Source organism: Rhincodon typus, chromosome 36, assembly GCF_021869965.1.
Source record: "Rhincodon typus isolate 14 chromosome 36, sRhiTyp1.1, whole genome shotgun sequence".
Lineage (NCBI taxonomy): Eukaryota > Metazoa > Chordata > Chondrichthyes > Orectolobiformes > Rhincodontidae > Rhincodon > Rhincodon typus.
In genome coordinates, this window is record NC_063367.1 from 16,023,834 (window position 1) to 16,047,964 (window position 24,131).

General features: G+C 44.5%; 1 protein-coding gene across 1 annotated transcript in view; it reads right to left on the reverse strand.

Annotated features, from left to right (window-relative positions):
* The window catches only part of LOC109935559 (collagen and calcium-binding EGF domain-containing protein 1-like), a 153,327-nt gene that overhangs the window by 61,017 nt on the left and 68,179 nt on the right, over nucleotides 1-24,131 (reverse strand). The window contains exon 3 of the mRNA XM_048617045.1: nucleotides 9,934-9,986. Within this exon, the coding sequence (XP_048473002.1) occupies nucleotides 9,934-9,986 (53 nt within the window). The remainder of the gene's footprint in view (nucleotides 1-9,933; nucleotides 9,987-24,131) is intronic.

Here is a 24,131-nt window from a genome sequence, read left to right on the forward strand (position 1 = left end):
GTGTGTGTGTGACTGTGAGAGACAGACTGTGTGCGTGTGACTGCATGAGACAGCGAGATCGTGTGCACGTGTGAGTGTGACTGTGTGTGTGAGAGAGAGAGACTGTGTTTGTGTGTGACTCGGTGAGAGAGAGAGAAAAACTGTGTTTGCGGTCTCGTGTGAGTGTGACTGTGAGAGTTAGAGAGATTGGGTGTGTGTGATTAATCACTTAATAAAAATAAGTCCTTCAGATCACTCCAGTATGCCAAAGTGACATTGAAATGAATGAAGAAACAAAAGCAAAATGATTCACTCATATTCCCATTTCACTGTATTTGAGCTCAAAATTTAAGAAGACCCCAAAGTATGCAAATTCCATTGTTATATAAATCCATTGCAGCATCCATAAGTGTCCTCCATAACCCACACATCTGAATTCAATACAGCCCACTGCAGGTGATTAATGAAATGGGCATGAATTCACACTTCACCTGCACCCCGACTCATTGCCATTCTAACTAGGACATCTCAGGCACGAGGACGGCAGCTGGAACCCCTTTAAAATTGAGATGAGGAGGAATTTCTTCAGTTAGGGGGTGGTGAATCTGTGGAACTCATTGCTGCAGAGGGCTGTGAAGGCCAAGTGATTGAGTGTATTCAAGACAGAGATAGCTAGGTTCTTGATTAGTAAGAGACCAAGGATTACAGGGAGAAGGCAGGAGAATAGGGATAAGAAAAATATCGGCCATGATTGAATGGTGGAGCAGAATTGATGGGCCAAATGGCCTAATTCTGCTGCTATATCTTATGGTTTACTCCATATGCTGACGTTATAGCCTGATGATGTCACGGGATGTCAATGAAATTTTTATTTGAAATTATGCAGCTAGGCCACATCCAGTCAAATGTTCCTTCCATGCTCCCCCACTCCCGCTTCCCCCATTCCAAGCAGTCTGCAGATTTTGTGATGTAGCATTATTTTTAATATACACTTTCATTTGGATATGGGCATCTCTGGGTTTTGCCAGCATTCATCACCCATCATTGAGAGTGTCTTGATGTGTTGCCTTCTTAAACTATTGCATGTGTTGAAGTTATATCTACAATGCTGCTGGGAAGGCAGTTCCAGGATTTTGACAAGTGGCGGTGAAGAAACAGCAATATATTTCCAACTGCGGATGATGTGTGTCTCAGAGGGACACTTGCAAGTCATGGTGCTCCCATGTATCTGCTCCTTCTAGGGGTTAGAGGTCACAGATTTGAAAGGTGCACCTTACAGATGGTACACACTCTGCATTGGTGGAGGAGGAAGTAAAAGTTTAAGTTGTTGCCTGGGTTGCTGATTAAAGGGTGGCACGGCGGCTCAATGGTTAGCACTGCTGCCTCACAGCGTTAGGGACCTGGATTCAATTCCACCCTTGGGTGAGTGCCTGTATGGAGTTTGTACTTTCTCCTCATGTCTGCATGGGCTTGCTCCAGTTTCCTCCCACAGTCCAAAGATGTGTAGGTTAGGTGGTGAGATAGTAGGAACTGCAGATGCTGGAGAATCTGAGATAACAAGGTGGACGTTTCGGGTCAGCTTTCCTGCTCCTCTGATGCTGCTTGGCCTGCTGTGTTCATCCAGCTCTACACCTTGTTATCTCTATTGTAGGTTAGGTGGATTGGCCATGGGAAATGCAGGGATAAGGTAAGGGATGGGTCTGGGTGGGATGCTCCTCTTCAGAGGGTCACATGGAATTGATGGTCTGCTTCCACACTATAGGATACTATGAAGCAGTTGCTTGTGTTTGTGTATTGTTTAGTTTCTGGAGTGTTGTTGAAGCTACATACATCCAGGCTAGTGTTTGTAATCTATCACAGTCCTGACTGAGCCCTTGTCGATAGCAGGCAGGTTTTGGCGAATGAGGAAGTGGTTTCCTTGTCTCAGAATTATTTTAAACAAACTGGTTAGTTGTGTGTTTGGTTGCTACAGGTATGTATGGAAATCTTTTTAATGACACTCCAGTACAGGATGGCGGGATGGGTAGTATTGAATAAGACTTTAAACACAAGCCCCATCTACTCTCTCAGGTGGACATATGATTGTCACTTTACCTTTTGGGAAAAGGGGAGTAATTTTCCCCAGTGTCCCGCTCAAGATTTACCCCTCAACCAACATCATTAAAACAACCCTGGAGTGTCGAAGGATGGGGGGTGACCTTATAGAGGTTTATAAAATAATGAGGGGCATGGATAGGGTGAATAGCCAAGGTCTTTTTCCTAGGAAGAGGGAGTCCAAAACTAGAGGCATAGGTTTAAGGTGAGAGGGAAAAGATTTAAAAGACACCTGAGGGACAACATTTTCATGCAGAGGGTGGTGTGTGTATGGAAGGAGCTGCCAGAGGAAGTGGTGGAGGCTAGTACAATTGTAATATTTAAAAGGCATCTGGATAGGTACATGAATAGGACAGGCTTAGAGGGAGATGGGCCAAATGCTGGCAAATGGGACTAGATCAGTTTAGGATATCAGGTAGGCATGGACAAGTTGGACGGGTTTCCATGCTGTATAACTCTATCACTGCAGTCTTTGCTGTTTATGGGAGCTTGCTACGCACATTTCATAAATATTTTGCCGGTTGCAAAGCAGTTTGGGTCATCCAGAGGTCGTGGAAATGCAAGTCCCTTATTTCATCTCCCAGCAGCTCTAAGTTTTGGATTCTGCTCTTGGCGTCCTACTCTGTGGCAGGTGCTCAGAGATGTTGAGAGACATTATGCTGTCATGACCATCCATCTCGTGTGTGAGCTTTCTGGTTGCTGGACTCTGAGAGAGAGCAAGACAACACGATGGAGGCGAGGTGTTTTCAGTATTCATTGCACACCCTATTAAAACAATTCTAAATGGGCATGGAAAACAGTAGGAGGCTATTCGGCCCCTTGAGCCTGGTACACTCTAGAAAACTGCTCTGACTGTGGTCACAAATCCATATTTTGACCTACTTTTGACTCACTGCTTCATCAAGAATGTAGCTACTATTGCTGTAAAAAATATTTAATGACTGTGCCTCCACTACTCTGTGATGACGACTTCCATAGAACTGCAAGTTGGTGAGAGGAAATATTTCACCTCATCTCTGTCTGAAATGAGCAATCCTTTTTTTTAAACATGGTTTCACCTAGCTTTCCCGCCTAAGGGAATATCCAAATGCAATATAGGGACAGTGATCGCTCCATTTACTGTTGCACACCTCCCCATTTTGCCCTTGTACCCGCATGAGCTGCCCTGTAACCCGACACCAAGCTTAGGTTCAAAACTAACTCATAACATCAAAAGTGATTCTTTTGTCTGTTTCAATGTTTTAGCCCTCCAGTAGCAATGTGACGAGTCTTTGGGAAAGCTTGTGTTCATCTCAATGACTACAGTGAGCAGCCCCACCTAGTGTTTCAAAGCTAGATGGCACTGTGGCTGTTCAACTTAGCAGCACCTGCAAAAATTGCCAGAAAGTGAAGCCTGAATTTATGTAGCACCTTTGGATGCATCAAAGCGAAGTCCTTTTGAAATGTAATCACTTTGCACAAACCAAGTTCCTACAAATGCCAAAGAGTTAAAATGACTAGAAATGGTGAGATAGTAAATAGGCACTTAAGACGATAAAATGTAGAAGCAGAAGTAGGCCATTCAGCTTATCAAGTTTGCTCTGTCATTCAATGAGACCATGGCTGATCTGATCATCCTCAATCCACTTACCTACTTTTTCGTTATAGTCCTTGATTCCCTTATTGATCAAACATCTGTCTACCTCAGCCTTAATATACTTAACACCCAGCCTCTCCAGCCCTCTACAGTAAAGAATTCCATAGATTCACTACCCGCTGAGAGAAGAAATTCCTCCCCATCTCTGTCCTAAATGGGTGACCCCTTATTCTGAGATTATGACCCCAGTCCAGGAGTCTCCCACAAGGGGAAACAACTTCTCAGAATCTGTTGTGTCAAGCCTGTTAAGAATCCTGTACGTTACCCTGTGTATATCACTCTGTGTAATCCTCACCACTTGCATTCCCACCTGTTTTTGTGTCATTCGCAACTTGTTGATCGTACATTCATTTCTCTCATTCAAGTCATGAATATATATTGTGAACAAACATTGCCCAAGCACTAATCCCTGTGGCACTCCACTAGTTCCAGGTTGCCATCTTGAAAATGTGCCCCTCATCCCAACTCTGTCATCTATTAGTGAGGCAATCCTCTGTTAATACACAAGCTCCAGAACCACAGTCTCTTATCTCATTAAGTAGCAGAGTCTTATTGCATGCCTTTTGGAAATCTAAATCTGTTATGTCTCCTGGTTCCCCTTTATCTATCCTGTTTGTTACCTTCTCAAAGAATTGTAGTAAGTTTATCAGACATGATATCCCCTTCATGTTGACTCTATCTGATCGTGCATGTATTTCTAAATGTTCTGCTATTATACCCTTTATAACAGACTCTAACACTTGCCTCATGACTGATGTTGAGCTAACTTGCCTATAGTTAACAAGGTGTAGAGCTGGATGAACACAGCAGACCAAGCAGCATCAGAGGAGCAGGAAAGCTGATGTTTCGGGTCCAGACCCTTCTACAGATTTCTGCTTGGCCTGCTGTGTTCATCCAGCTCTACACCTTGTTATCTCAGATTCTCCAGCATCGGCAGTTCCTACTATCTTTTGCCTATAGTTAGCTGTTTTATGTCTCCCTCCTTTTTTGAATAAGGCTGTTACATAGACAGCTTTCTAATCCCCTAAAACTTATCCAGAATCTGAGGATACTTGGAAGATTACTACCTGTTCATCCAGTATCGCTGTAGTTACTTCCTTCAATCTCATAGGATGTATCCCATCAGATCCAGGGGATGTATCAGGGTGTGTGTGTGTCTGTGTGCATGCACGTCCGTGTGTGCATGTTCGTCACCCCTCAATACACTGTCTCGTCATGCTTCCACCAGAGAAAATAGACCGACAAAAATGATTTGCATCATCCCCATCCTCCGGACATCCCAAACTGCTTCATAGGCCAACTCTTAAAGTGTAGTCACCCCGCTCCACACTTCTTTAAAAAAGTGCAGATTGGATTGAGAAGTACTGTCTTATCCAAAAGATACTGCAACCAACAATGCAGCACTCCACTGGTGGGTCCATTATGATTTTTGGGCTGATGTTTCTGGAGTGGGACATTAACCCACAACCTAATGACCCACTTGGGAGGGCCATGGACAATATCAGTTTATTTCCTCCTTTAATCATATTAAACACATATTAAACAAATCATATTAATAAACGTCAATAAACACATAGAGCTCGACCCCATATACACTCCATTGTGAAGGAAAACCAGAAGTGAGGTAATCCAGCTCAACAGATACCAGAATTTAAATAACAGGTGGGAAAACACAACAGCGCTTCATCGGAGGCTGCACTGATGATGTTACCCAGCAGGGTAATGAAACATCTGCGGAACAACGAACCAGCTCAGCGAGCCAACCAACCACAACATCCACAACCCGAGCTACAAATCTACTCTAAAACCTTAGAAATCATATTAAATATAAATCATATTAGCTTACCGCTTAATTTCACATCTCTTTGAAATGCCTGCAATTTTCACAGATAAATCTTGCCTATTGTGTCGATTCCCTAGTGCTGTTTAGAAATGTATTATCACTTAATTTTAAGAATATCGTTCACACCGAGTTTTACATGATTTCTGACCTTTGATTTCTGATATGGTCAACATCAATTTGCAAAGAACTTCCCAACATCATCCTGTTCAAAGGAGGAGCAGGATCAAAGGCCTGAATGGTCTAATCTCATTTCCATTCCCTAATTGCTTATGATTTTATTAAGCACCACTTGTCCGACAACTTCTCATGGAAGGTCCGTCTCTTTGAGTTGACATGCCAATGGTTTGGTTAGCTGCATTGAAGACCATTGTGGGAGCTACAGAACAAACTAACATGTCAATAAGCCAATGGGGTGCAAGGCCTGTTCCACCATCCAGTACAAGCTTGGCTGTTCTGTATCTCAACCCTGTTTCTTCACCTTGATTCCTTAACATTTCATACAAATCCTCACTTTGTCATTTTCAAGTGACCTCCAGCCTCACGAGCTATCTAGGGAAATGGTGTTCCATACTTCCACTCCCTTCAAGTGCAGACCTGCTTCCTGACAATGGCCCCTGTATGGACCTCCTGTCTGACAGAAAAACTGCATGGCCTTTCAGAATGAGCCATGGGGACTGTTACATCTGAGAGTGGTGACCAATGGAATTTGGATTGGATCAGTCAGATTTTTCAATGTCACGAAAGGCTTCTGAAAAGGATCATTCTAACAATTGAGAAAATCGTTCTCTGACTTTCATAGTAAATTTGAAGCCAATAATATGGAGTGAAAATATTGTCTGGAAGTCATCAGATCTGAAAACAAGTGTCTCATTAAAAAGCCGAAAAAGTTTTGAATCAAGTGTATGATCCTTTTAGTGAACTATAAATACCACAACAAATAGCCCAATGTTTTAAACGTACACCATGCCAGATGTTTCTCTTTCTACTTTAACTGGAATTCACTGCAAGGAGGAAAGAATTGAGCAGTTTCACCATAAAAGATGTACATGTGTTGTCAATTACAAGAAACACTTCACAAATACAGTGTTTGAATAAAAGAAATTGAACCTTGCTGAAAGGAGAGACACATTGCTGAAACTTTTTGTCTTACACTCATTAAGGTCAGGTGAATAGTTAAAATTTGGCAATTGGATTTTAATTTGGATAAGGGTGAAGTTACCCATTTGGCAGAGGAATAGAAAGACAATTTACTATCGAAATAAAGAGAAACTTCAGAGTGCTTCGGTGCAGAGGGATCTGGATGTCCTCGTACATGAATCACAGAAAAGTAGTATTGCAGGTACAGCAGGTAATAAGGAAGGCAAATGGAATTGTGGCATTTATTGCTAAAGAAATAGAGTGTGAAAGTAGGAAAATGTTGCTGCAACTGTACAAGATGTTAGTGAGACTGCACCTGAAGTATTACGTACAATTTTGATCCCCTTACTTAAGGACAATGTAATTGTATTAGAGGCACTTCAAAGGAGAGTCACTAGATTGATTCCAGAGATGAGAGGTTTGAAGATGAAGAGAGATTGAGCAATTTAGGCTCATACTCTCTGGAGTTCAGAGAAATGAGGGGAAATCTAATTAAAGAATATAAGACAATAATGAGGATTGATGAAGAAGACATAGAAAGAATGTTTTCTCATGTCAAACAATCTGGAACAAGAGGTCATAGTTTTAGGATAAGGGGCAGAACAGAGGGGAGGAGAAATTACTTCTTTTAAAGGGTCATGAATCTGTGTAATTCACCACCCCAGAGTGCAGTTGATGCTGGGACATTGAGTAAATTTCAAGGTTTTTAAATGAGTAATGGGTTGAAGGGTCATGGGGAGTGGGTAGGAAAATGGATTTGAGGCCGAGATGAGATCAGTCATGATAGTATCGAATGGCAGAGCAGGCTCCAGGGGCTGAATGGCCGACTCCTGCTCCTGGATCTTATGTTCTAGTTCTTATCAGGGCAGGCAGAAGAATGCCAAATTTCGAACAATCACCACAACCTATATTGTGGGAGAAAAGAAATTTGTTAGCAACTCAACTCTGATTGGATGGGGTATTGCCATAGAGAAAGCAACGGGGAACTACAGGTTGCCCCAAGCTCCCAGGTAATTCCAAAAAGGCTTGAACAGATTCCTTTTGTTTGCAGAGAACAGATTGATGAGATAGTATCCTCCAGCTCCACTGGAACAGTATAGCAGCAAGAAGACGAGGAGGCCAGGGTGGGAAGGATGGTGAAAGTAGCAAGTGACTGGAAGCTCAGGATCATACTGATATTTAATACTTAACATTGCATTGTAAGGAGAAATTACTTTTACTGTTGACTTCAATAAATAGTATGGAATATGGTGCAGGTTGAAACATTTCTGCCAATTGTTAAAATCTTCCACATAATTATTACCTTCATGGCCACTGTTTCTTGCTGCATCACTTGGACTCGAACCTTGAACATTGCACATTGTTTAAAAGTCACAATAATGACTTGCATTAACTGACTGCAGCCTTTCCCTGTGTTAGATTAATCTAGACGTGGAGGTGCTGGCGTTGCACTGGGGTGGACAAAGTCAGGAGTCACATGACACCAGGTTATAGTCCAACAGGTTTATTTGAAATCACAAGCTTTTGGAGCACTGCTCCTTCATCAGGTGAAGTGCTTTGTCTAAGGGGAAACTAAATACATCTACAAAGCAGAAAGGAATAGAAGAAGATAGTGATAGGCTGAGAGGAAGAGGAATGGGGAGAGGTCCAAGTGGACATAGACATTAGTACAGATAAGTTGGGCCAAATGGCCTGTTCCTCCACACTAAATTCTCTGTAACGCACATAACGTTATGTGGAAATTCATGGATTTCCACATCCTATGAGATATTGCCTCATTTCAACTGGTTATTTTGAAGACAGACAGAGCCCTCAAAGTATACTAAGATAGCAGGAAAGAATTCAGAGATAATACAATGTGGAGCTGGAGGAGCACAGCGGACCAGGCAGCATCAGAGGAGCAGGAAAGTTGACGTTTCAGTTCAGGAGAAGGGTCCCGAACCTAAACGTCAACTTTTCTACTCCTCTGATGCTGCCTGGTCTGCCGTGCTCCTCCAGCTCCACACTGCATTATCTCTGACGCCAGCATCGGCAGTTCTTACTATCTCCCAGGAAAGAACTCAAACAAGGTTTTGGGAGGACTGAAAGGGGCCACGAAATGTCTTTGGCAAACAGGATTAAGGAAATTCCCAAGGTGTTTTACACAAACGTTAAGGAGCAAGAGGGTGGTTGGGAAAAGGGTAGGTCTACTCAATGACAAAGGTGGGAATTTATGCATGGAGCCGGAGGAAGTGGGTGAGGTTCTGAATGAATATTTTGCATCAGTGTTCACAAAGGAGAATGGACATGGTGGATGTTGAGTCTTGAGAGGGGTATGTCACTATTCTGGGGGATGTCAATATGAAAAAGGAGGTGATGTTGGCTGTTTTAAAAAGCATTAAGTTAGGCAAGTCCCCAGGACCTGATGGGATCAATTCCAGAATAGAGGAAGGTGAAGCCGAAATTGCTGGGTCCTTGTGCAAAATATTTGTATCCTCTTTAGTCACAGGAGAGGTCCCAGACAACTGGAGAATAGCCAACGTTGTTCCTTTGTTTAATTAGGGCAACAGCAATATTCTGGAAAATTACAGGCCAGTGAGCGTTTCATCAGTGGTAGGGAAATTTTTGGACAAGATTCTTAGGAATAGGATTTATTCCTAGTTGGAAAAATCTGGACTGATTAGCATTAGGGGGCAGCATGTCTCTGTGTGGGGGAAGTTGTGTCTCACAAACATGCTTAAGTTTTTTGAGCAAGTGTCAAGAATGAGTGATGAGGGTGGTAGATGTCTACATGGACTTCAGCAAGGCCTTTGACAAGGTCCCTCATGGCAGGCTGATACAAAAGGTAAAGTCACATGGGATCTTTGGTGAGTTGGTGAAATGGATACAGAGCTAGATTAGTCATAGAAGACAGAGAGTAGTGGTGAAAGGGTGTTTTTCTGACTAGAGATCTGGGACCAGTGGTGTTCCATGGGGATCAGTGTTGGCGCCCTGTTGTTTGTAATATGTATGAGTGATTTGGAGGAGAATATGCGTGGCCTAAGTAGTAAGTTTGTGGATGACCCAAAGATTGGACGAGTTGCAGATAATGGGGAGGATTACCAGAGGACACAGCAGAAAGTGGCAATACAAGTGGGTAAGGTAGTCAAGAAGGCATATGTAGCATGCTTGCCTTCATCAGTCAGGGCATACAATATAAAAATTGGCAAGTAACATTGCGGCTGACGGAGCTTCAGTGTAGATCAGTGAACAGCACAGAGCGTACCTTCAGGAATGCATTGACCAAGGACAAATCTGTAACCCTTGCAACATTTCTTCCTGAAAGTAGAGAAACAAACACAAAGATTAGTATGCTGCATATTGATTCCATCACTCTCAGTGCTATAGATCCTGAACTGAGTTACAGAACCTGTCATAATCCCACACAATGAGGAAGTTTTTCAGGTTGGCTCATTGGATAGCTAAGTCAGGCATTGTGTTTATGCCTCCCCACAGTTTGTGGTTATTGAAATGTTTCATGAAGACCGAAGACCCCATTCAGCAATTAGTGAGCAGCCAGTGACACTACCTTCATTGCTGCTGTGTCTCTCTCCACATCCTGAGGAAAGCAGGAGAAAGCAAGGCCAGACAAGTCATGAGCAGCTATTTCTTTTGAAGGCTGTCTGGAGGAGTGTACCCCAGACCAAAGTGGGAAAACCTTTCTCTCTGCCTGTATCACCGCTTGGGTTGAAGCTGCAGAATTCTCAGGATCTCAGCACCCCTAGCATTGAGGAGCATCCACATTCTTTGCGAATAATCCACACTGTATGAGTTTGATCATAAACCTTCTACTCTTTTATGGAGCCTGAGTTTCACTAGCAAGGCCCGTTATTGCTCATTCATGGTTGTCTTTGAACTGAATGGTGTGTTTGGTCATATCAGAGGGCAGTTGAGGGTTAACCTGGCACAGTGGTAGTGTCCCTACCACTGGACCGAGAGGCCCAGTTTCAGGTCCCACCTGCTCCAGAGGTGTGTCATAACATTTCTGAGCAGGTTACTTAGCAAAATAGGTTAATGAAACAGTTTTTGTAAAAAAAATGAATTAACTATATTGCTGTGGGCCTAGAGTCACATGTCGTCCAGACCAGATGAGGAGAGCAGGTTTCCTCTCTAAAGCACATCAGTGAACCAGATGGGTTGTACAATGAATAGTTTTCTTGGTCACCATCACATTCCACATTTTCATTAATTGAATTTAAATGCCTCCAACCACCATGGTGTAGTTTGAACCCACGTCGCAGCGCTTACTACAGCGGATTACTAAATAAAAACCAAAAGAACTGTGGATGCTGTAAATCAGAAGCAAAAACAAAGTTGCTGGAAAAGCTCAGCAGGTCTGGCAGCATCAGTGAAGGAGAAAACAGAATTAGCGTTTCAGGTCTGGTGACCCTTCCTCAGAACTTTTCCAGCAACTTTGTTTTTGTCTCTGGATTACTAGTCCAGTGAGATTACCATTATGTCGCTGTCTACAGAGCAGCTGCCTGTTAATACCTATTACCTAAGGGATGGTAATGGCTTAGTGGTACTATTACTGGACTGTTATCCAATGATTCAGGTCATCTTCCAGGGACCCAGTTTCAAATCCCACTACAGTAGAGAGTGGAATTTAAATTCAGTGAAAGTCTGGAATCAAGAGTAAGGATGACCACGAATCCATTGCCAATTACAGTGGAAAAGTCCATCTGGTTCACTGATGTCCTTTAGCGAAGGAAACTGCCATCCTTACCTGGTCTGGCCTACATGTGACTCCAGACCCACAGCAATGTGGTTGACTCTTTACTGCCCTTAGGGATGGGCAATAAATGCTGGCCTAGCCAGTGACACACTTATGCTGTGCATGAGTAAAGAGAAACCTGGACTGAGGTACTGGATGCCTGTTTGCACGTGAGGTGCCATGTCTTACTAAGTTGCCAGAAGCAGATTGGGAAATAAATCGAACTTGAGGATGAATTGTACAATTTAGCTATACCTAAGGTGATTCACCAATGTCTCATCTGGTTGAACCTATTGATCTCACCTTCTCCAATTCTACAGGCCTCAAAGAGGCTCCATTCTTCCCCTCTGTTCCACCACTGGGGACTGTGCTTTCAGCTATCTCAGGCCCCAGTGCTAGAAGTCCATCAACTCTTTTGCCTCTCTCTCTCCTCCAAAACACTCTTTCAATAAATATTTCCTTGACCAACCCTATCCTAATTTCACCTGAAGTGGTTCAGTGTCAAATGCTTATCCCTATGAAGTGGCTTGAGACCTTTTACTTTGTTAAAGGTTCCATACCAATGCAAGTAGTTGTTGATGATGACTCTGAAAGGCAGTAGTTAGAGTTTCCTTGAGTTATGTGGCTCGTGGATAACACAAGGAAGTATCTTGTGGACAATGTTACAATGTTGAAAGCTCTATATAAATGCAAACTATCACTGTTGGCCTTGAACCCACTCCACAAAATCAGGGTAAAGATTTCCTCTGGCTTCAAGTTGCAACAACAAATTTAAAATGAACTTTAAAAGCCTCTGAATGCCATAAGCTCACAAGAACTGCTCTTAAACAGACAATTTCATTGAGGAAGCAGGTGACAATAGCTTTAGTTAGACAGTGATACACTGTGCAGGGCTGGAACATTTGCTTGTGCGGTTGAAGTGAAACCCTACATTAAAGTTCCTCCAGCAATTAGCGCCTGAGTGGCGTCCACTGAAAGCCATACCTTGGCCTTGTTTCTAATCTCTTCCCCTTACCCCCTCCGATCTATCCAGTGACCCCTTCCACTCAAACCACCTTCACTCAGCCATTGGCCTGAAATGTACAGCTGCTCATCAGCCTCTCCCGTGTAGTACATCAACAGCCAGCATACCTCCTTGGCACTGATGGGCACAGAGAGGCTCTGACCCTCAAATGGTCAGCAGCCCAGAGTGCGCAGACCTCCAACTCCAGAGCCTCAATCCTCATGGAGGGTCACTGGTCCAGCAGAGGGTCACCACACCTCAGGTGAGGGGAAAGTTGAGAAGGAGAATTGATCGCATGCTGTTGGTGTCACTGTATCGCAAACCAGCTGTCCCTCGAAGAGTCATACAATCCCTACAGTGTGGAAACAGGCCCTTTGGCCCACCAAGTCCACATCGGCCTTCAGAGCATCCGATCCATAGAACATAGAATATAGAACAGCACAGTACAGGCCCTTCAGCCCACGATGTTGTGCCGAACTTTTACCCGAAACCTAAGGTCTATCTAACCTCCACCGCTACCTTATACTATCATCCATATGCCTATCTAATAGCCACTTAAATGCCCCTAATGAGGCCAACTCCACTACCCTCTCCGGCAATGCATTCCACGCCCCTACCACTCTCTGAGTAAAAAACTTACCTCTGACATCTCCCCGATATCTACCTCCTTTCACTTTAAAACTATGTCCCCTCGTAAAAGCTACCTCCACCCTAGGAAAAAGTCTCTGGCTGTCTACTCTATCTATACCTCTGATCATTTTGTACACCTCTATCAAGTCAAGATCCAGACCCAACCCCTATAACCCACCTAATCTACACATCTCTGGACACTATGGGACAATTTAGCATGGCCAATCCACCCTAACCTGCACATCTTTCGACTGTGGGAGGAAACCGGAGCACCCAGAGGAAACCCACAGGGAGAATGTGCAAACTCCACACAGACAGTCGCCTGAGGGTGGAATTGAACCTGGGTCCCTGGCGCTGTGAGTCACTGTGCTGCCACTTTATTATAGAAGACAGGAGTCTCTGTTGAGATTTATCCATGCTCCGTCCTCCACCATGAATTACTGAATAGCTGCTAAAAGATAAAAGTTGCCATCATCCCAGAGGGCTGCTGTTCCATTACAGAGAGATCCAGCCAACTGAGCTAACCAACCCACCATTGGAAGGAGAAGCGGTGGCAGACTGTACCCCAGCCACAGGCATGGCTGGATGGCAATGCAGAGAGACGCCAACCTGTTACCTCCATTAAAAATCACCCATCTCTTCTTTTTAACCTGTTTGAATTGCCACTGCCTTTGGCCTTTCAACATGAAATCATTTTGTGTTTCTACCCTGCATCATATCGCAGAGCTTCCCTTTATTCTTCTTCCAGAACCTTCCCCCTTTCCCTTGCTTAAAACCGTTTACTACATCTCTGACTTCTCTCAGTTCTTGTGAAAGGTTATGGACCTGGAACATTAGTTCTGTTTTTCTCTCTTTCTCTGCCATTGCTGTATGCCCTGCTTAAGATCTTCTGCATTTGTATGTTTTTACTTCAGATCTCCAATAACCGCATTATTGTAAAAACCGAAAGAACTGCGGGGCTGTAAATCAGAAACAAAAACAGAAATTGCTGGATAACGTCAGCAGGTCTGTCAGCATCTGTGAACAGAAATTAGAGTTAACGTTTCAGGTTGAGTGACTCTTCCTCAGAACTGATGCTAGGAAAATGTCAGTTTATATAGAGTCATAGAGTTGCAAAGCATGGAAACAGACCCTTTGGTCCAACCCTTGTCCATGCCGACCAGATATCCCAAATTAATCTAGTCCCATTTGCCAGTAATTGGCCCACATCCCTCTAAACCCTTCCTATTCATGTACAGAGGATAGGGTCGGGGGAGAGGGCAAGGGGGAAACAATAGGTGGGGCTAGAGCACAAAGAGAGAAGAACAGTTGAACAGACAAAGAAGTCGATAACGATCTGGCTAGGAGGGTGAATAGCTATTAATGGGGACTATTAGTGACTAACAATGGGTTTTGTGTAATAGCAGTATTGAGTTGGGATACAAGTGTGCTGTCAGACCTTAATCTTCCTCGTTCATCGCCCTGGTATAATATCAGGCTCTGTTTTGGATGGGGACAAGGAGGTAGTGAGCCGTAAGTGATTAAGATGAATGCGGTGCTGCTAGAAAGCATGAGTAAACCTCCTTCTGTCACATGCAAGCTGCTGTTGCCAATTCTTGCCAAGTCAAACAACTCAAAGTAGTCCTCCGAAATTCCCTGAAAATGATTGTGACAGGGGCTGCTGTAGAGGATACAGCAAAATATACCAGCTGACCCAAGGAGCTTTTACCATGATATAAATTGTTAATGTCATATTGCACTATTAACTTAGCTTGCAGGCAATAACAGATGGTGCGAAAGCACTTGGTCAACAAAGACTCTGGGAAAGTAACTGCAGAACTAGGGGTTGTCATAAGGTGGAGCAGTGGTTCTGCAATCATTGGCAAAATCCAGCATCGGGCTCTCTGCCATAGACAGTTTGCTGCAACTTTGTTCAGTTTCACAGTAAACAGTTAGTGTTAATGTTACACATACTGACCTGAGGATAGATACAGAAAATGTTGAAAAACTGTTTACCACTGGCAGAAGAGTCGGTAAGCAGAGGACAACGTGGTTAAGATCACTGGCAAAGAAACTGGAGGTGATGAGAGGCAAAGACCCATTTACACAGCCCAGCTGTACTAGACTGGAATCGACACCTGGGATGGCAGCGAAGGCAGATTCAGTCGTAACGTTTCAAAAGGGAACTAAATATTTAACACTGAATTGTTTTGTAGGGCTATGGGGGAAGAGCAGGGGAGTGGGACTAAGTGGATAGCTTCTGCAAAGTGTCAGCATAATGGGCTGAATGGCCACCTTCTATGCTGTAATGTTCTGTGATTCTGATGAATCACAGTCTCTGAGATTGGCTCTCAGCTACACCAAAGTGACTGCTCACTGCTGTTCTTTTTGCAAGCTTAATGTCTTGCGTTGCCACCTCGGGTGGAGTTTTGCATCATTTTAAGCAAAAAATCTTTTTAGAAAAAAAACACTAGCAAGTGTGGGAGCGAACAGCACATAAGACAACAAACACCAAGTTGGAAAGAGTGAGACACAAGATGGGACAGGACAAGGAGTAGTGGTTAGAAAATAAGAGCAGGCCATTCAGCCCTTCGAACCTGCTCTGCCATTCAATACGATCATGGCTGATCATCCAACTCAGTCCCCTGTTCCCACTTTCTCCCTTTGATCCCTTTAGCCCTAAGAATTATATCAAACTCCCTCCTGAAAACTTTCAATGCTTTGGCCTCAACTACTTTATGTGACAGAGAATTCCACAGGCTCATCACTGTCTGGGTGAAGAAATTTCTCCTCATCTCAGTCCTAAATGCCTTACCCTTTATCTTTAGACTGTGACCCCTGGTCCACGCACGTTGCTGTGGGTCTGGAGTCACAGATAAGCCTGGACATAGAATACAGATTTCCCTCCCTGAAGGACACCGGATATGGGTATTGTGGGCAATTTGTGATAGTCCCAGGGTCACCATCACGGAGATGAGCTTTATATTCATTTCAATTTAAATCAGCCTTGGGATAGTTTGCCCTCATCTGCCTGAATTAATCCAGCCGCTGAGCCATGGCTGTTTTAGAGCAGATGGAAGGAAGAATAATGCTAGGTTCCAGCTCCAGCACCTGATTCACATGTCAATTCTTCATGTATATCTCTGTGGGAGTTTGTTGTTTGCAAATTGGCTGCTGCATTTCCTTCATACAACAGTGACTACACTTCAAAATAAGTTTTCAAGTAAACGGCCTCTGTTGAGCATCTTAGGTTTCAGCCTGCACGTTTAAATACTGAGTTATGTTTCTATCAGACTTGTAGTCACTTCTGACCTTTCACAACCTTAAAATGAAAGGGACCTCTGTCAGTGCTTCTAAAATCTGAGGTTGAAGCATCTTGTATAGCAGCAGCCTTACAATGTGGCCTTCTCTTCAAAGCACTGCTACACAGAGGTACTCTTGTTAACATGAGGATTGCAGTGGTACCACTTTGCAGTATTTTGGTACATCATTGGGTTGTATATGTGAGAATCAAGCTCAGTAGCTGTGATGTCTTTCACAACAGAGCAATCTGAGTTGTGGGAGCTTAGGCGACTCGTGTTTGTCTTTTCTCCTTCGTGGGATAAATGCATTGCTGTCGAGACCAGCATTCGTTGCCTGTCCCTAATTGCCCTTGAACTGAGTGGCTTGCTGGGTCATTTTGGGGGCTTACAGTTGAGAGTCAGACACATTGCTGTGGGTCTGGAGTCCACATGTAGGTCTGGACATAGATCTTAGATTTACTTCCCGAAAGGACATCAGTGAACCAGATGTGGGTGTTTACACAATCAATGATAGTTGCATGGTCACCATCACTGAGGTTATAAGTTTTACAACAGTAAACATGAGTGCCACTGTGTAGCATTGCTTTGAAGAGGGTCACTGTGCCTTGCAAGGCTGTAATCTTAAAAAATACATCAGCCTTGGACCTTAGGTTCCATGTCCCCAGATTGTTAGTTGGGCTTCAGAACTAATACTATTCAAAGATTTGCCAAGATGTAACCAAGTCTGGAAGGTTTGAGTTGTAAGGAGGGGCTGGATTGGCTGGGACTTTTTCCCCTGGAGTGTAAGAGACTGAGGAGTGACCTTATAGAGGTTTATTAAATCACGAGAGGCATAGATAAGGTCAATAGCCAACAGCTTTTCCCCAGGGCAGGGGAGTCTAAAACTAGAGGGCATAGGTTTAAGGTGAGAGGGGAGAGATACAAAAGGATCCAGAGGGGAGTTTTTTCACACGGAGGGTGATGATTGTCTGGAAGTAGTGGAGAACACGAGTACAATTTTGTCATTTAACAAACATTTGGACACGTACATGGTTGGGATAGTAATGAAGGGATATGGACCGAATGCAGGCAAATGGGGCTAGATTAACTGTGAAAATTGGGCGGCATTGGTAAGTTGGGTTGAAGGGCCTGTTTCCTTGCTGTAAGCCTCTATGACTCTACTACTGCTGCCATTACAGCACCATTTCCACTGCGCTGGAGAGCCCTGCTGAGATGATCAGTGCCTTTAGGAGAGAGTAAAATGGGTGGGGAGGTTGGAGAGATAGAAAGTTACTTCTCAACTCAAAGCAGATTTGAGCTTTTGTTTTGCAAAATTAGTTACAAGTTACAACCCAGGGGAGAGAAACACGTTTGACAGAAGTCGACAAATGTTCAGCGCAACGTCATTGTCCATTGTTAGGAGCAGAAAGATCACTGAATGTGAAGCCATACGATTGGCACCTGTGTTCAAAAACAAGGAGATCAAGCTGTTACACATCTCCTGGGTCCTGACGATTTACTTTCAAAGCGTAATTTTCCGCAATAATCCACAATATCTCCTTCACATCACTTGGCCTGGGAGAGATGGAATGGGGCTTATTTGGCAGACACAAATAGAAGAGTTCCAGTTATTTCTTCTATAAATGACTGACAGCCAATGTTGTGTTTGGGGCGGGAAGGATTCTATTTAACGGGATTTAACCTGAACAAGAACACTAGGAAAATATATATAATGCGTTAGCAATCCCACAATAGGTTTCACGATTTTTCCTGGAGATGACAACTGGCCTGAATTTTTCCACTTGAGCAACTTCCGGATTTTGGTCCTAATTTGTTTGGCCTGTCCGTGAATGATGCAGCTACAGTGATGTCAAACAAGGACATGCGCTGGAATCAGCTGTGACTATACACTCGCCCACTATCATTCACTCTGTGACACGGGGCTGGTTACACCTCCAATCTGGCCCTGAAAGCTCTGAATCATTGTCAAACAGACCGTCAGGAATTGCAGAGACTCTAATCCCGCTTTGCTCCAACTCTGATTTCATTGCTTCTGAAACAAAACTTGGAAGAGACTTTGGAGTGCCATTAAATAATGACTACAAGCGTGAGACCTCAACTAATTCTCACCAGTGTATCCCCACACCCTGGCCTTCTGTCCCCCTCCCTTTTTTGGAAACACAAATTGTCATCAATGCAGGAAGAGAAACAGAAATTGCTGGAAAAGCTCAGCAAGTCTGGCAGCATCTATGCAGGGAAATCAGAGTTAATGTTTTGTGACCTTTCCTCAGAACTAATGGTAGCTAGGAAAAAGATGGTTTTATGCAGAAGTTGGGATAGTGGGAGGTAGGAGAGTTAACTATAGATGGAGATAGAGCCCAAAGAGAGACAAGAACAGTTGGACAAAGGAGTGGTTAAAGGTCAGTCTGGGGGCATGAATAGCTGTCAATGGGGACTCTTCATGGCTAATAATAGGTACTGTGTGGTAGCAGCCCCTGTGATAATAAGGCCTGGTGTGTGGGGTTTGGGTAAGGACATGGGAGAAGGTTCCTCAAGCCCTGAAACTGGTGAACTTGATATGGAATCCAGAAGTTTGCAGAGTTCCTGAGTGGAAAATGAGGTACTGTTCTTCCAGCTTGCACTGAGCTTCACTGGAGCACTGCAGCAAGCCTGATTTAGGGATGTTGGCCAGGGAACAGGGTGGTGTATTGAAGGGGCAGGCAACAGGAGGCTCAGAGTTGTTTTTCCAGACAGAATGTAGGTGTTCTGCAGTGCAGTCACCCAGTCTGTGCTTTGTTTCTCCAATGTAGAGGAAAGCACATTGTGAGCAACAATTGCAGTAGACTAGATTGAGTGACGTGCAGCTAAAGCGTGGTTTCACCTGGAAGGTATATTTGGGACCTTGGATACTGAGGAGGGAGGAAGTAAAGAGACAAGTGTTACACCTTCTACGATTGCAGGGGAAGGTGCCTTGGGGCTGTATGTTGTGGTGGTGGTTGAGGAAGGGCGAGGGGAGGGTTGTCAGCGTGGTGGGGAGAGGGGCTTGGGAGTGAAGAAGGAATGGACTAAGGTGTCTCAGAGGGAACAGTCCCGATGCAAGGCTGACAAGGGAGGGGGAATACGTGTCTGGTGGTGGCATTCCACTGGAGGTGGCAGAAATGGCAGCTAATGATCCTCTGGATGTGGAAACTGGTGGGATGGTAGGTAAGGTCAAGGGGGACCCTATCGCTCTTGTGGGAGGGAGAAATGGGGTGAGGGCTGAAGTGCGGGAGATGGGTCGGACCCGGCTGAGGGCCCTGTCAACTACAGCGCTGGGGAATCCTCAGTTGAGGAAGATCAACAATGCAGAGTTGGGATCTCAATGGGAAGATTTTCCAATTGGAATGTCAATGGACATTGTCAGAAACTGTGAAAAAACAAACAGGCCAAATGGTCATTCATGGCATTGCCTTGGGACTCTTGCTCATTTTCTATTTATTACATTTGGAAGATTGGTAACAGCCAGAACATTACTCCCTGATTTCCTGCAATCAAACTCGATGCCTACTCAAACTTAAAAGTAAGCTCTGTGCTTCAATTCGCTGACCAATGTCTTCATGAAACACACTTGCCAGGAAGCTAAAGACGTAATAGTTTGAATTACATTGGAGTCAGCCGTTTGCGGGTGCAGGTTCCATCTCAGAGACCTTACCGTCAAATTAGATCCAATACGCCAGCACAGTACTGAAGGAGTGCTGCACTGTCAAAGTTGTCATCGTATTGACAAGACATTAGGCCAAAACCCTGTCTGCTATCATAGGTTTAAAAAGGTCTTTCAATAAAGAACAGGGGATCACTGCAGTCCTGATTTATCCCTCAATCAACCTCACTAAAAGCAAATTTCTGATCATTGCTGTTTATATACATTAGCAATAAAAAGAACGACAGATGCTGGAAATCTGAAACAAAAACAGGAAGTGTAGAGAAACTGAGATAGTAGGAACTGCAGATGCTGGAGAATCCGAGACAACAAGGTGCAGGGCTGGATGAACACAGCAGGCCAAGCAGCATCATAGGAGCAGAGAGGCTGACGTTTCGGGCCTAGACCCTTCATCAGAAAAGGGGGAGGGGAAGGGGGTTTTGAAATAAATAGGGAGAGAGTGGGCAGTGGGAGAGAGATCCCTTGAGGTTTGTCCGGAGGGAGGAGGGTAACTTGAAACTTATCTCTTTCTATATACATTGGTTTATGACCCTCCTACATTACAGTAATAACTACACCTCAAAACAACTTCAGGGCTTTGGGATGTGTTGAGGTCATGAAAGATGCAAATAGCGATGCTTTTCTTAGAAATAGTTTCATAAACAAATGGGATATAAAATAATATTCAATGAAATGATATGTACAGCATTTAGAAAAGTTGGCGATATCCACAAAACTATACTAGTGTTAAACACGACATTTTGCCCCACAGCACGAAGACTCAATGAAGAAGGTGACAATAGTGTAAGAAGTGGAGTAGTGTTACCACAATTAGCAAACAGCTGGACCGACCACAACCCAAAGTCAAAAAGGCTATTGGCTTAATGATATATAATTCAACTGTGTCAGAACGCTGGCCTCCAGGACTGGAGGGGGTGGGGATGTGGTACAATTGTCAGCCCAAAACACAATCGTAGCCACACAACACTGTAAACTATTCATGGCAGGACTGCAAGAGTTGTTACTGCTTCATTTCAACATTCAGTTGGACATTTCTTTGGACATGAGTCATCTCCCCATCCCACAGATGCCTTCATCTACCTCCAATACTTTGCCCCAATCTGGACTCCTCGCTCTAGCCTTATACCTGCACTCGTTGATTGAGAATTGTCGACGTGACATTGGTCGCCTCAATTTCACTGCCCCCACTCTCCCTTACCCATTCAAATGTATCTCCCTCTGAGCTGACTACACTTTACACTCTCAGATCCAACCCTGACTTAGTCATCAAGCTCCTCCACAAGGGGTGGTGCCGCTGTTGTCTGGTGTATTGACCTCTACATTGCAGAAGCTGAGCGCTAAATCTTGAGTACCTCCTCCTATTTCCTCCTGGACCATGACCCTACCATCATGCATCAAGCCATTGTGTGCACATCAGTCACTGATCTCATCTCATCTGGGATCTCTCCCCACTGCCTCCAAGCTCATTGTCCCTCAACCCTGTACATCCTGCTCTACCTTCTCCCCAAAATCTACAAACAGGACTGCCCAGGCAGACCCATTGTTTATGTCTGTTCCTGCCCCACAGAACTCATCTCTTCCTACCTCAACTTGATGTTTTTCTCCCTTTGTCCAATCCCTTCCCACTTACATCGTGATTCTTTTGATGCTTTATGTCAGTTTCAGAATTTCCAGTTTGCTGGCTCCCGCTGCCTCCTCTTTACCAAGTGACGTGCAATCCTTTTACACATCCATCCTGCATCAGGATGGTCTCAGTGTTCTCTGCTTCTTCCTGGAAAAAAGGCCTGAACCATCCCCGCCCACCATCACCCTCCTCCGCCTGGCCGAGCTCGTCCTCACTCTGAACAACTTTTCTTTTAACTCCTCTCACTTTCTTCAGGTCAGATGGGGGCACCATGGATATCTGCATGGGCCCCAGTTATGCCTGTCTCTTTGTGGGGTATTGTTCCTGTCCTTTTCCAGACCCCACCCTCAACTCCTTCTCCGGTATATCGATGGCATTTCATTCTCTCGACTGGAACTGGAAAAATTGATCAATTTCACTTCCAATTTCCACCCAGCTCTCACCTTCGCTCGTTCCATTTCTGACTCCTCCCTTCCCCTGCTTTGACATTTCAGGGGATAGGCTGGCCAGCAATGTCCATTACAAACCCACGAACTCACACAGTTACCTGGACTATACATCCTCATACCATGCTTCGTGTATGGACTCCGTCCCACTCTCTCAGCCTCTCCGTCTGTGTCACATTTGATCTGATGACGCCACCGTCCACAGGGGTTCCTTAGAAATGTCCACCTTTTCCCTCAGCCGAGGATTCCCCAGCACCGTGGTTGACCAGGCCCTCAGCTGGGTCCTGCACTTCAGCCCTCACCCTCTCTCTTCCCTCCAACAACAACACTAGTGTCCCCCTAGTCCTCACCCCATCAGTATTCACATCCAAAGGATCACAAGCCACCATTTCCATCATCTCTAGTGGGATGCCATCACCAGACAAATATCCCCTTCCCCTCCTTTTTCAGCATTCTACAGGGACCATTCCCTCCAGGACACCTTGATCCACTCCTTCTCCACTCTTAACACAACCCCACAGCTCCACGACACCTTCCCATGCAATCGCAGAGGGTATAACACCTGTGTGTTTACCTCGCTCCCTCCTCACTGTCCAAGGCGCCAGACACACCTTGCAGGTGAAGTGGCAATGTACCTGTGCTGCACTCAACCTAGTCTTACTGTTCATTGCTCACAGTGTGGTCTCCTCTATCTTAGACCATAAGACATAGGAGGAAAAATTAGGTCATTCGGCCCATCAAGTCAGCTCCACCATTCAATCATGGTTGATAAGTTCCTCAACCCCATTCTCCCTGTAACCTTTGATCCCCTTGATAATCGAGAACCTACCTATCTCAGTCTTAAATGTACTCAATGACCTTGCCTCCACAGCCTTCTATGGCAGAGAATTCCATAGATTCACCACTCTCTGGCTGAAGAAGTTTCTCCTTATCTCCATTCTAAAAGGTCTTCCCTTTACTCTAAGGCTGTGCCCTCGGGTCCTAGTCTCTCCAACCAATGGAAGCATCTTCCCAACATCCACACTGTCCAGGCCATTCAGTATTCTGTAAGTTCTTGGGGAGACAAAGTGCAGACTGGGTGATGTCTTCGCAGAACACCCACATTCTGTACGTAAAAAAGACCCTGGGCTTCCAGTTGCCTGTCGCTTCAAACACCACCCTGTTCCCTGCCCAGCACCTCTGTCTCAGGCTTGCTGCAGTGCTCCAGTGAAGCTCAGTGCAAGCTAGAAGAACAGCATCACATTTTCCACTTGGGGATTCTGCAGCCTCTGGGACTCAACATCAAGTTCAATAACGTTAGAGCCTGATTCCATCCTTTCATGTTTATTACCCTAGCCCCATGCCTGGTCCTGTGACATGGAATGGTCACAACCTACTCTCAGCTGTCATTGCCACTTCTACACAACAAAATAATCACAGAACTGCAGTTGCTGGAAATCAGAAACAAAAACAGAAATTGCTGGAGAAACTCAGCAGGTCTGGCAGCATCTGTGGAGAGAAAGCAGAGTAAATGTTTTGCATCCAGTGACCCTCCTTCAGAATGGTTATTGTTATATTACCATTTTATATTACCATCGTTATGGCTTATTCAGTTTCTCTTCTGTCCCGGTCTACTATCAATAATCCCCTCATCTGCCTACCCTCTTTCATATATCTTTCTCTCGGCTTCGTCTTCACTTAACCACTCACATCTCCCCAACTCACCCAACCACCTCTTTAGTATAAACACCACTTTTTCCTAGCTGCTATCAGTTCTAAGAAGGGTCAGGACTTGAAACGCTACCTGTGCTTTCTCTCTCCACAGCTCAACAGCTCAGGTTTGAAGGGGGAAATCTAACGGCACAATGGCTAGTTAATGGGGAGGCAACAGCCTAGTGGTATTATCACTGGACTGTTAATCCAGAGAACCAGGTAATGTTCTGGGGACCTGGGTTCAAATCCTGCCATGGCAGACGGTGGAATTTGAATTCAATAAAAATCTGAAATGATGATGAGCATGAATCCAATGTCGGGAAAAACCCACCTGGTTCACTAATGCCTGCTAGGG